General features: G+C 50.2%; 1 protein-coding gene across 1 annotated transcript; it reads left to right on the forward strand.

Moving 5' to 3' along the window:
* Positions 1–4058: 4058 nt before the first annotated feature.
* RHCG (Rh family, C glycoprotein) lies at positions 4059–11812 on the forward strand (the record flags this gene model as incomplete). The annotated part of the gene is made up of 9 exons (XM_009077052.1): positions 4059–4303; positions 7348–7534; positions 8012–8162; positions 8904–9051; positions 9441–9607; positions 10302–10439; positions 10780–10916; positions 11457–11581; positions 11790–11812. Coding segments are annotated over exons 1-9 (1287 nt in total), but the record flags the coding sequence as incomplete, so codon positions are not given.
* Positions 11813–11817: the final 5 nt, after the last annotated feature.

The following is an 11817-nucleotide window of genomic DNA, read 5'->3' on the forward strand; positions in this document are numbered from 1 at the left end:
AGCAGGCAGAGCCCTGCTGCTGGCTGGAGGGTCTTTCTGATATGGCATCTGAGCCTTCCCGGGGAACCTGTGTGGGTGAAAATGTGTAGGGTCGTGGTGCCTGGACGGGGCTGATGTAGGGAGGAGGAGGATGAAGATCATGAGTTGGCATCATTGCCTTGCCCCAGAGCATCACCTCCCTGCAGGGCTTGGAATGCATCTTGCCCCACACGTTTTAGCAGTCAAGGTGTGATCACACTGGGTAACAGCAGGGGAAGCCCCACAGACCAGAGCTGCTCAGGTGTCCACTCCACCCTTCTCTCCAGAGCCTGAATGCCCCAGCCAAAACCAGTGTCACCAGCAGCCAGTTGTATTTATAAAGCAACAAAGACAAGCGGGCAATAAACCTCCCATTTGGCTTTGCTGGTGACTATGAACACAAGTGGGTTTAATGAGCTGGAACAAGGAGCTGATCCACTCGGGTGGGCAGGAATAACCTGCCACCAAGAGCAAGGGAAGGACAACAGGTCTCCCTGGCTGAAAGTGTGGAGGGCAGCCCTAGGGATGTGGGCTCCCTGGGGAGCTATGGGTCCCTCCTCCTGGATGGGGGCTGCTCTTGGCTCGTGAGACATCTCTTGTTTCTTGTCAAAATATCACTCTCCTGTTTGAGCCCTGAAGAAGAGCTAAATTCACCATGCTCCCACTGCCATTGCCCAGCCACTGGCTTCTGTCCCACCAGCCCTCTGAGGACACTTAGCAGAGTGTGACCAAAACCTGCCTTATCACAGTCCACCTGGAACCAAAAACAAACTTGGGGCACAGAGGAGTTTCCCAGCAAAGCCTGGCAGCTTCCAACAGAGGAACTGCTGCTGGCTACTCAAGCCCCTGTTCCTTTCCTGCCCACTCCGGTGTATTTGCTCTTGAAGCCCATACACCTCTTGGGAAAGCCATCAGAGATGTTGGCTGAGCCCTGGTGACCTTGGAGTTTCCAGTGTGACTGTTGGAGTTGCTCATACCTCTGCTTCTTGCCCTGTCCCATGCTTGTGCTGCTCACAGAGATATTTGCCCTCTCGGCCTGCTCCCCAAGGACACTTAATTCTCTCTCAAACAGAGCCCTTGTGTTCTTTCTGGACAATCATTTACTTGTTGATAAATGCAGTTTCTTGGGAGAAGGGAGAGGGCACAAGAAAAATGATTTGTAAATTGGGCTCAGATTTGGTTGACACTTTGATCCAGATAGGAATTTTTTTTTAACTTAAAAAAGTCTTGCTTTTTTTAGCCTGTTTCCAACATTTCTCTTCAAGTTATATTTAATGGTGGTGGCTGAAAGAAAGGGCACAGAAAACCCAGACCCAAGTGAACTGTTTGATCTCCCACCATATCACCATTCTATCCCACCCGGGTGGAAAGTTTGTTTGTCTTTCTATTGAGCCAGCCAAAAAAAAAGTTTTGTTTTGTATTGACTCAGATGCTTTGCTTTCAGGACACTCCTCAAGGACCTGCACCATCAACAAGTCACCTTTGATGCTGGGCAATGCAAGGAGTCTCACTTGTGCTGCATGAAGGCTCCTAAGCCTCCTCATATCATCCTCCTCCAGTGCCCTTTCCATCCCACATGCCCAAAGGCTACTGGTAGTGGCTGCTGCTGGTTTGCCCACTCATTCTGGGGAACAACTCAAGCTGGGCAAAGGGCTCCTTAGTGGATCTCCAGGCACTTATCTGAGACAGTACTGTACAACCTTCACCCAAGGCGACTGAGACCCGACCACTGACAGACATAGACCCATGTCTTTTAAGCAAAAAGACAAAGATACCTGCTCCTTTTCCCCCAGCATCATCCCAGTGATTTTTTGGGAAATCCTGTGGCTCTTATGGGTGCTGGACATAATGGGACAAATTCAGTGGTGGAGCAGGCAAGCATTGCCTCCAGCAGTCACTGTACTGGCTCACACCAGTCTGGAGTTTCCAACAGGGCTTTTAAGCAGCTCAATATTCGTGACTGGAGCAAGGTGAAATGTGCTCTGTGTGTCCTACCACACATCCTTATAGGATGGATGCAATGGTGCATGCACCCATCATGGGAAGTGCTCTGCTGTAGACACCTGTGCTGGCATGGCCCCATCAGCCTTTCCAGTGTTACCCTGGCCCCACAAAGGAGCCTGGAGAGGAGCTGGTCCTTTAATGGGCTCTCACAGCATGGGCAGCTAGTGGAGCATGCCAGCTCTGATGGGACTGCAGTGACAAAGTGCTGATCTGCAGGTTGATAAGGAGGGGCAACGCTAGGCAGTGCAGCAAGGTGAGACTATCAGACCAGCAGAAAAACCATTAGCCTTTGTCCTCGGCCTCCAGACATGGGGAGAGGGCTGGGGACAGCAGGTGGGGCAGAGCTGCTTCTTCCTGGGGAAGCTGTTTTCCTGGGGACACTGCTATTTCAGTGAGACCATGGATTAGAAAAGCTTTGCTGTTACCCTTTTGCTAAAGAGTAATCACAAAGTGTAACTGCTGGTGGCTACACTAGCGTAGCAAGTTCCGTTGTTTTAAAATGCTCCTCTGTGCCTCTGTATTGCCTCTCTCAGGGTGTCTAAGAGCTGCTCTAGGGTAGGGCAGAATACTGGTCCTACCACGTAGTTGGCAGGAGACCATGCAACTGTCAACAGTGGTTCCAGCAATTAGAGCTCAAGTATTGTTTAGGGATTTCAGCTTCTTTGTAGCTGGAGGTCTTTTGTTTCCTGGTGTGTACAGCTGAGACTGCCCTGCAGAAACCATGTGTAATGGGAGACCCAAAAACACAGGCCAAGCAGCATCGCTCGAGGGAGCACTTGTCCTCCAGAAAACAGCAAACTCTACTTGCTTTAGGTGTCCCCACCAAGTGACCTCAGTCACATGAAGCTCTGCTGATGCAGGGTAAGGGCCAGGCAGATGGGCTCCTCTCTTCTTCCCAATGCTGTCTCTGTCCTGCTGCCTGCATGGGGTTCAAATGAGGTTGGAGAATGATTTTGTGAGGCCGTCAGTCTCTTCAAGACCATCCACAGCATTTTTCTGCCATCTGTCATTTTGAGAAGAAATCAAACAAGAAAAAATAATAAACTCAAATTATTGCCTAATCAACACCAAAATCAGTGCTGCTTGCTCAGCCTGCAGGCCACAATTAGATGCCATCAGCAAATTTGGGCAGCTTGCCTGGGCTGCAGTCTTTTCATCTCTTGAAGAGTGACAGGCATCCCAGGGATCTGTAGGCAGAGGAAGGAGCTGGGATCCATTTGAAGGACTTGCCCAGGTCTTTGGGGAAAGAGCACATAGTTCAAAACAGTAGGAAAAACGGAGTTTTCATGTTTATGTTTGTTAATTAAAGGAAGCCCCATACCAGAGGAGGGGACATTTAGGTCTCTAGCCCCATCTCCAGCACCACCTCACCACAGCACCCTAATTCATGCAGCACCAGCACAGTTTGCCTTGCCAGGAGGATGAGCTGGGTAAATCACTTTGGGAAATTAAGGAACATGTGTCACTTGAACATCTTTATAGCTATAAGTGCATGCATGCAGGATCTTGGTATCTGGTTTGAAGCACATATCTTCCTCTTCCTCCTGGGACTGCACCACGGCATGTTTTTACAAAAGCCAACAGCTGGAGCAAAGGACACCCTGCCTCCACTCTTGATGCCAGTCAGGGAAGAGTGCTTGCAGAGCAGGGGAGGGTGGTGAGGGGAGCACCCAGTGCAGGCAGGGAGGGCACTCAGGACAGCAGGGATCAGGGTGCTCCTGCAAGGGGCAGGGAAGGGGTGTGGGACTGGGCAGAGCAGGGGGCTGGACGCCCTGGCTCCACTCCCCACTCACACTGGCCTCCACATCTACTTGTCCCTGTGGAGGCAGGGCTCAGAGGTGCTCGGAGCAGCTCTGAGGAAAGGTGCCTCTGCCTGTCTCTCCTCCCAGGGAGGAAGGTGGGTTAGAGGAACAAGCCTGCTGAAGCTCCAGTGCTCTGAAACGTGATCCTGTCACAGGCACCTCCCTGGGCCCCACCTCGCCCTCTCCGACATATATATGTCACCGGCCGTGTCCGTGCGCGGGGGACGTGGGCTCACACGGACTGCCAGGCCCCCAGGGATCCCTGTGCATGGAGAGGCCGAGGCACCAGGGGATGGCGAAGAACACGTACATGCGCTGGCGGCTCCCACTTGTTTGCCTCCTCTGGGAGGTGGCCATGATCGTCCTCTTCGGCGTCTTCGTGCGCTTCGGCCCCGAAGCTGATGCACACTGGGAGGAAGAAAAGCAAGAGATGAATATGACCAGTGACATAGAGAATGATTTCTACTTCCGATACCCGTGTGAGTATTCTGGAAGCCTAGTCCTGGTGCTGGACCATCCCATCCATCCCATCCCATGCATCCCACCTATCCTTTCCTGTCCCATGGCAGAGCCTGTCAGAGGTGATGTCCCCATCCATTGCTAGAAAGTCATTCTCTTGCCTTGAGGCTGTTTTGGCAAGAGAAAAGTCTTATGGCCCTCCAGTGCTCCTGAGGCTCTGTCAGCAGGGTACCATGACGTCTTTTTTCCAGGAATAGGGCTGACGTGTTCCCAGCACCCTGCAAGTTTCGGCTTGCTGCCCCCTCCCTCAGCTCTGGATCAGAGCAGGCTTTTCTGTGCACACAGAGGAACGGCTGTCGAGATCCTGTGACATCTTCCTCCCCTTCCTACGTCCTCCCCCTCACTAGTGAATTACCCTTTAGCTACTGGCATTTCAATGCCAGAGTCCTTCTAAGCTGCCAGGTTCCCAGGGCTCCTGGGTCGCTGCATCATAGTGCCACAGGGATTATTTGGGTGGTTAAAGCTCTTCTGGCCAGGCAGTGCCTCTGGGTGTCTTTGATCTCCAGGGCTGGTCATCTTTGTGAGCCTTTCAGAACAGACTGCTTCTGTAGGCAAATGTTTCCAAGGAAGCAACAGGCCTGAGTCATGCATCTATTTAGAACATTTCCATTAAAAACACCTGCTAAATCAAAGGAGCTATAGCAACCTGTGGCTGCTGAGGATTAGCTAGTTCAGAAAAGGATTTGCTTACAGAAACCTGCTGCTCAGCCAGCCTCTGGGTTGATGTATGGCCAGGACTGCCCTGGGCTCTCCCTCCCTCGAGATCTGCCCTTAGGACTAGCCCCACATGGTTTGGCAGCAGCAATGCCTGAGGGATGCTCTTGTCACTGGTGTGCTGGGAGGACATCAGGAGTCCAAGAAAGAGCTTGGAGGAGCTAAGGACATCTCTTCTGTCCTCATATCCCACTCGCGCTCTGCAGTGCCAAATATTCCCCCTCAAATGGCTGCATGGATTCACACAACCAAATCAATCTAAGGGCAACTTCTCAGTTTAGCTTTGAACTGCATTTCTGTTTCAGACCCGCAGAAGGATTCTCGTGACTAAAAGCACAGCTGTTTTTTCTCCCTTATCTAATCAGAAAGATTCTCTCTCTGTGAAGATGGACAAACACAACAAGGCAGACAAGCCCTGGCATTTTGATCCCTGTGTCCATCCAGTGCTGCTCAGAAGTGTAGTGATTGAACACACAATGACCATTTGTATCATGTCTGTGACCACTGCTGTCCATAGGACCTGTCCAAAATGGCAGAGGGATAGGAGTGACAAACTGACAGGTCCTCCAAGCCAGAGATGATTGGGAAGGCAGGCACAGGGAAGTTTTATTGGTTTCAGGAAGTCTATGCACAGCTGTGTCAGAGGTATCCATTGCCAGGTCCAGTCAGTGAGAAAATTCCTTCTCATTTTGAATCACACATGTATTCCATAATGGGTGTCTCATCTGCTCTCTAGGCAAAGAGAAATGAGATTCTTTGTCACCAGCAGCATTCCAAAAGCCCAAACACTTCCTCTTGATAGTTATGGCAATTGTCCTCCCACAAAAGCAGGTTCACAAAACCTTTAGGGCATGGCAGTGCCTGGGCTGCTTCTGAGTGATGCCGATGTTATTCTTCTGAAAGAAAAACAAAGGCAAAGGTTAGAAAAATGTTTTAGACTGGGTGCGGTTTGAAGAAAGACCTGCTCTTCCTCCTGGGTCTGTTCAGGGTCTAACACACAGTGGGATCCTCTGTTTTTGGAGGGCACACAGTCTGCAGCTTTAACTCTGACCTGTGTGTCACTGCTTTTAGGATGAAAGTGTGAATATATAATGCAAATGGCAGCAGATAATTCTAGCTGTGTATTGTACTGCTTAGAACAGAGAAGAGAGACAGGGAGAATAAAGGCAGCTACAGAGGGAAAGTCTGTGGGATTGTATGGCACAACCAGAGTTATAAGATTGGTTCTTAGGACATGCAGAGAAGTGCATTAGAAGTGACCTCTGCTGAACAGTGCCAGCTGCAGGTCTTGTCTCCTTTGCTTTTTACTAGTGATTTCACAGGCATGGGGGGCTTTGTTAAAAACAAGCAGATTAACATGGCACTACATTGCTGAAGACTGTCCAAATACTTGTCCTTAAAAGAAGTTGCAAGAAGTTGCTGTGTTTACCTGTTCTACAGAGCAGGTTTGCTGGAGGGAGTCTCCCAGTAGAGCATCCCAGCCTTGGGTCTCCTGCTCTTTTTATAGGCACAGTGGCCCATGTGAGGGTTTGCATGGTTCAATTTGTAGGTATGCACCGTTTCAGCTCAGTTAATGGCAAAGCGATGCTTATCTGGTAGAAACATGCAGCATGAAAAAGTACAGCAGGTTTACTGCACCAAGAAGGTCTTTCAAGAGGCTCTCACAAGTCTGGTTTCCCCCGGGGAAGGGCATCTGAGGGGCTTGAATGAACAGGTCTGAGCATTCATGGGAAGAACTGGGTCCCTCTGGTTTAAGCACTAACAATCTCACAAGGTGGGTTTCTAGTCTCAAGGGTATTTTGCCACTGATTTCATCAGCATTTCGAAATGTATTTGTAAACTTTCCTTGTTATGGTACTCCTCTTGCTCTGAGCCATCACCAGGACCCTGCATTAGATGGACCTAACCCAAATGACCATTCATATGTTTTTAACAGAACTTCACTCTTCATTTTACATTGCATTTTCTGAGTCTTTTACAAAAGGGGAAAAAACAATCTGAAGAGAAAAATGTTTTCCTCTGTACACTCCATTAGTTTCCAGTCTTCTCTTGCACACAGCTTTTAATAAACATTTACTTTCAAGACTGAGCCTTTTAACCAAAAGCCACTTTCCAAAAGCGGAGCCATTTTCAGACTCTGAAACGTGAGGACATGGAACAAACACACATTTTCTCTTGAATTTCCCCCCTACTGCCACTGATGTGGTTAGTTTCTTTTCACCACCAAATGCAAATGGCACTCACAGCCCTGCTGTCGCCTCAGAGCTGACAGTCCCTTCCCTCTGCACAGCTTTCCAGGACGTCCATGTGATGATCTTTGTGGGCTTTGGCTTCCTTATGACATTCCTCAAGCGTTATGGATTCGGAGCTGTGGGTTTCAATTTCCTCCTTGCTGCCTTTGGGATCCAGTGGGCAATCCTGATGCAAGGCTGGTTCCACTCTTTCAAGAATGGGAAGATCCTCATTGGAGTGGAGAAGTAAGGAGGAGATGGGCTCTGGGATGCCAACTCGTGACTGGCCAGTGGAAGAGCTGGAATGGGAGCCAAGCAGCTGGTAGCACCTGTCCCTCAGTTATGTGCAGATCAGTCTCTAAACTGTTGTATCCTCTCTGTGTACCTCCACTTGCTTTCCAGCTCTTAGCCCAAAGGTACATGCCATTGTGGTGGTGCTGCTCAAAGGGAAATGTGAGACAAGTGTCAGCCCTTAGTCCCAAGCTAAGCACCACAGATGCCAGTGCTGAGATCACATATCATCCACATCATTTAAATAATGTGAGGGAAAGCACCTTTACTGGCCAATATGTCAGGATGGGAGGAAAGTCAGTGGGAAATCCAGGCATGTCACCTAATCACCTATTTGTCTTTAGGTGGGATCTCTAGAGCTGGGAGTGGGTGAGGATGAGCTACAGAGGAGTATTTCCTTATTAAACCACAATATCCCTTCCCCTTTTCCAGCCTGATCAATGCTGATTTCTGCGTGGGCTCTGTGTGCATTGCCTTTGGGGCCATCCTGGGCAAAACCAGCCCCATACAGCTCCTCGTCATGACTTTGTTTCAAGTCACACTCTTTTCAGTGAATGAATACATCCTCCTCAACCTGCTTCATGTAAGGCTTTAGGTAGTACCTTCTTGGTTCTGCTACTTCCTCTCTGGGTCTCTCCAAACTGTCTCCCTTTGCTATGGCTCTACCAAGCCACTGCCTTCATAGGCATTTGAAATACAAGAATTCAAGCAGAAAAAGTAAACAGATTATGAAGGAGAGGGTCAGCTGGTGGTATGTCCCTGAAAAAGGAGGTCTGGGGTTTTACACACAAGCCTGGCATTCAGGAGCACTGGGTCCCCCTGCCACATTTCCCAGGACAAATGGAGAGTCTTAGCACAAATGGCCAGTCACTCTCTCTGTGCTTGAGCTTTCCCTCGTCTGTTTTCCCTGCTGGAATATGGGTGTTGTAGATGGAAATCAAGGGACAAACAGGGCAAAACTGACAGAGGCAGTGATCCTGCCCTCTGAGAGAGGGCTTGGAGGGTTGGAAGCAAAGAAGCTCCCGCAAGACCTGAGTGCACTTGGGAACCAACTTGTTGCAAAGTGCTTGCCGTAGGGATAGGTCAGAAACTCCACTGTGCCTTGATGCCTGCCAAGCAAAAGCTAAGAGAAATGCCATGGCTGTGCACATGACCAAGCAAGCAGGATAGAGAGCAGGACCAGAGCAGTTTGGTCCACCTCCCGGCATGCAGTGCAGGCTGGAAGGTTGAGTGGGCACACAAGCTGGGCATGATGCAAATCAGATCTCAGCTCCAGAATGAGTGGAGATTGCAGGAGCAAATCTCTGTTTTCCCGTGGCTGCAGGTAAAAGACGCAGGCGGCTCCATGACCATTCACACCTTTGGAGCCTACTTTGGCCTTACAGTGACGCGTATCCTGTACAGGCCCAACCTGGAGCAGAGTAAGGACAAGCAGGGCTCTGTGTACCACTCGGACATCTTCGCGATGATTGGTGAGTCAGCCCTCGTCTCAGGGGTGCTGGTACATGTGGACCACTTGGCTGATTCCTCTTGTGTCTCTGGGAAAGCCAAACTGAAACCAAGACATGGAGCTGAAAAGCTCTGTATCCCAGAGGTCTTTCACCTCTCAGAGCAACTCAGCTTCCTTCATCAGTGGCTGGGCTGAGATGGTGCCTGGGAAGACAAGGATGCATTTTGGTTCCCTTTCTCTGCCAGCCCTTCCTGCTACTGGATTCATCATGTGAGGTGCAGCTCTTGGGCAACAGGATTATGGGATTTAACTTCTGCCTGTGCAGAAAGATCTCCTTTAGAGGTTTTTTTTCAATCTCTGTCTTCTCTCCTGTCCCTTTTTCTTTCTATCCCATCTTCCCCATCCCACCAGGTACCCTGTATCTATGGATGTACTGGCCCAGTTTCAACTCAGCCATCTCTGATCATGGGGATGCCCAGCACCGTTCTGCCATCAACACCTACTGCTCACTGGCGGCTTGTGTCCTCAGCACCATGGCCTTCTCCAGCATGCTGCAGAAGAAGGGCAAGCTTGACATGGTAAGCTGGGGGCAGAGAGCTCTGCACTGCCCAGGAGCAGTATAATGGGGCTGAAGGGTCCAGGAAATGACTGGCATCCGTCCTTTGCTGAACAGATACAGGTGTCAGGGTGTGACGGTGAAACCACCAGCCAAGCAGAAACCCCAAGGCTATACTGAATAAGAAGGTGGGAAATGAGTCCCACAGTGCTTGAGATGCAGGGTGATGTCCTGTATGTGGTGGACTCAAGTCCCAGCAGGGACTGGACTTGCCCTGCCCAGAGCACTACTGATGGCCATGTTGCAGAGCTGTGTTTGGCAGTGCTCTCCAGCAAGTCAAGCAGGGTCTGAGCAGCAGCTCATGAGCAATCGGGGGGATGACTTGTTCGTGTTAGCTGTGTGGGTGACACGTCTCTGTGACAGCAGAGCTTGCATGACACACGGGTGAGACAATTTCCATCTCATCACAACTCCCCACCCAGATCTGTGGATGCAAAGAACGTGTGTGGTACAGGGAGTGGGAGTCTCTGTGCGCCTGTGCTACAGACAGAAGCTGCCTGTTCTTCTCTTGTTTTTCACCACCAAGCAGAAAAACTGGGCCCTGATATTTCTTCTGGGAACATTTTCAGAGCTGATTATCCTGCTTTGACATATGCACCATTCCCGAACAATTACAATCTCCCCAGGATGCCAAAACAGGGCTGTTACTTCCACAGGTCCACATCCAGAATGCCACTCTGGCAGGCGGCGTGGCCGTGGGCACCAGTGCGGAGATGATGCTGACTCCATACGGTTCTCTCATTGTTGGGTTCATCTCTGGCATCGTGTCCACAGTGGGGTATGTCTACTTCACGGTGAGTGCTGCCCGAGGGGTCTGCAGCCCTGGTCTTGCTAAGGAGACCAGAAATGGATTAACTTCTCTTTGAGGGTTCCTGCTTCCCAGAATCCCTTATAAGATGCACTTCTGATTCCACTTACTGCTGCAAAATGCTCAGGAAGCATTTTGGATATGTGTTTGGAGGATATGTTGTTATTTTATCTTGGCTCACATCTTTGCCTACAAGCCCTTAGCTCTTTAATGGGACACAATACCACTCTTCCTTCTCCACTTATACCTGTCCTCCATAGAAGGAACTAATCCTTTCCAGGGCCATGACTATCTCCCTGATCTCTCTCTATTTCCCTTCTCGTCAGCCTTTTTTGGAGTCTAGGTTGCACATTCAAGACACATGTGGCATCCACAACCTCCATGCCATGCCAGGCCTTATTGGGGGCATTGTGGGGGCCATCACAGCAGCTGCAGCCACGGAGGATGTATATGGAAAGGAAGGGTAAGATGGCTTGAAAATCTTCTCTGAGAATAGATTTTACCTGATGCTCTGTGGGCTGATAACAAGAAGCAATTAACAGCCTTTATTAATTGTTCAGAGCTGCCTAGACTTGCCCCTAAAAAAAATGGGATGCACTGACTGTGTTGGGCTTACTGAAGAGTAAAAGACTCATCTCTTGTGGCTGAGTTCTGGTGGCCTCAAAAAGTGAGCCATAGTCCTGTTTGGCATTATTCTGGGCCACCATGAGTAGGGAAGTGCTTCTCCCTACTCCCCGCATTGTTTTGAGGGGTGGGTAAGGCTGAACGTCTGAAATATCAAAGAAGTGTTTATATTTTTGGGCTCCTCCTAGGTAAAGCTTTGCCAGGGGCTGGAGGAGAAGGAAGTGAGTGGTGTTTTGGTCATTGCAACACTTTCCTGGACCCTTGCAGAAGAGGGATGGGGCTGGGGAGAAGTTTCTGAGGGAGCAGGGCAACAAAGCTCCTCCAGAGCTGGGGAATATCTCGTGTCAGGCGCAGTCCTTTCAATTTCTGCCCTTGGCAGGTTCATCAAGGCATTTGACTTCACGGGCGCATACCAGTCGCGGACACCCAGTGTCCAAGGAGGGTTCCAGGCAGCTGGCATTGTGGTGTCTCTGCTGATGGCGTTTGCTGGGGGGGCCATTGTAGGTAAGCCAGAGGGGAACATGGAGAGGGGAAAGTTGTGGCTGAAATGGAGGTGTCCATGTGCTCCTACCCATGGCTGGATGCATCCGGGGGGGGGGGGATGGCACTGAGCACCATGCCAGGGCTGTGTTTACCCCGTTGGCTGGACCATCCACATCCAACCAGCATCCCTCACGGCATCACAGCCCCTTCCTTGCCCACGTCCTTCCAGGGGCCATCCTGAAGCTGCCCATCTGGGG

The sequence above is a fragment of the Acanthisitta chloris genome, unplaced genomic scaffold (assembly GCF_000695815.1).
Source record: "Acanthisitta chloris isolate BGI_N310 unplaced genomic scaffold, ASM69581v1 scaffold13686, whole genome shotgun sequence".
In the NCBI taxonomy this organism is placed as follows: Eukaryota; Metazoa; Chordata; class Aves; order Passeriformes; family Acanthisittidae; genus Acanthisitta; species Acanthisitta chloris.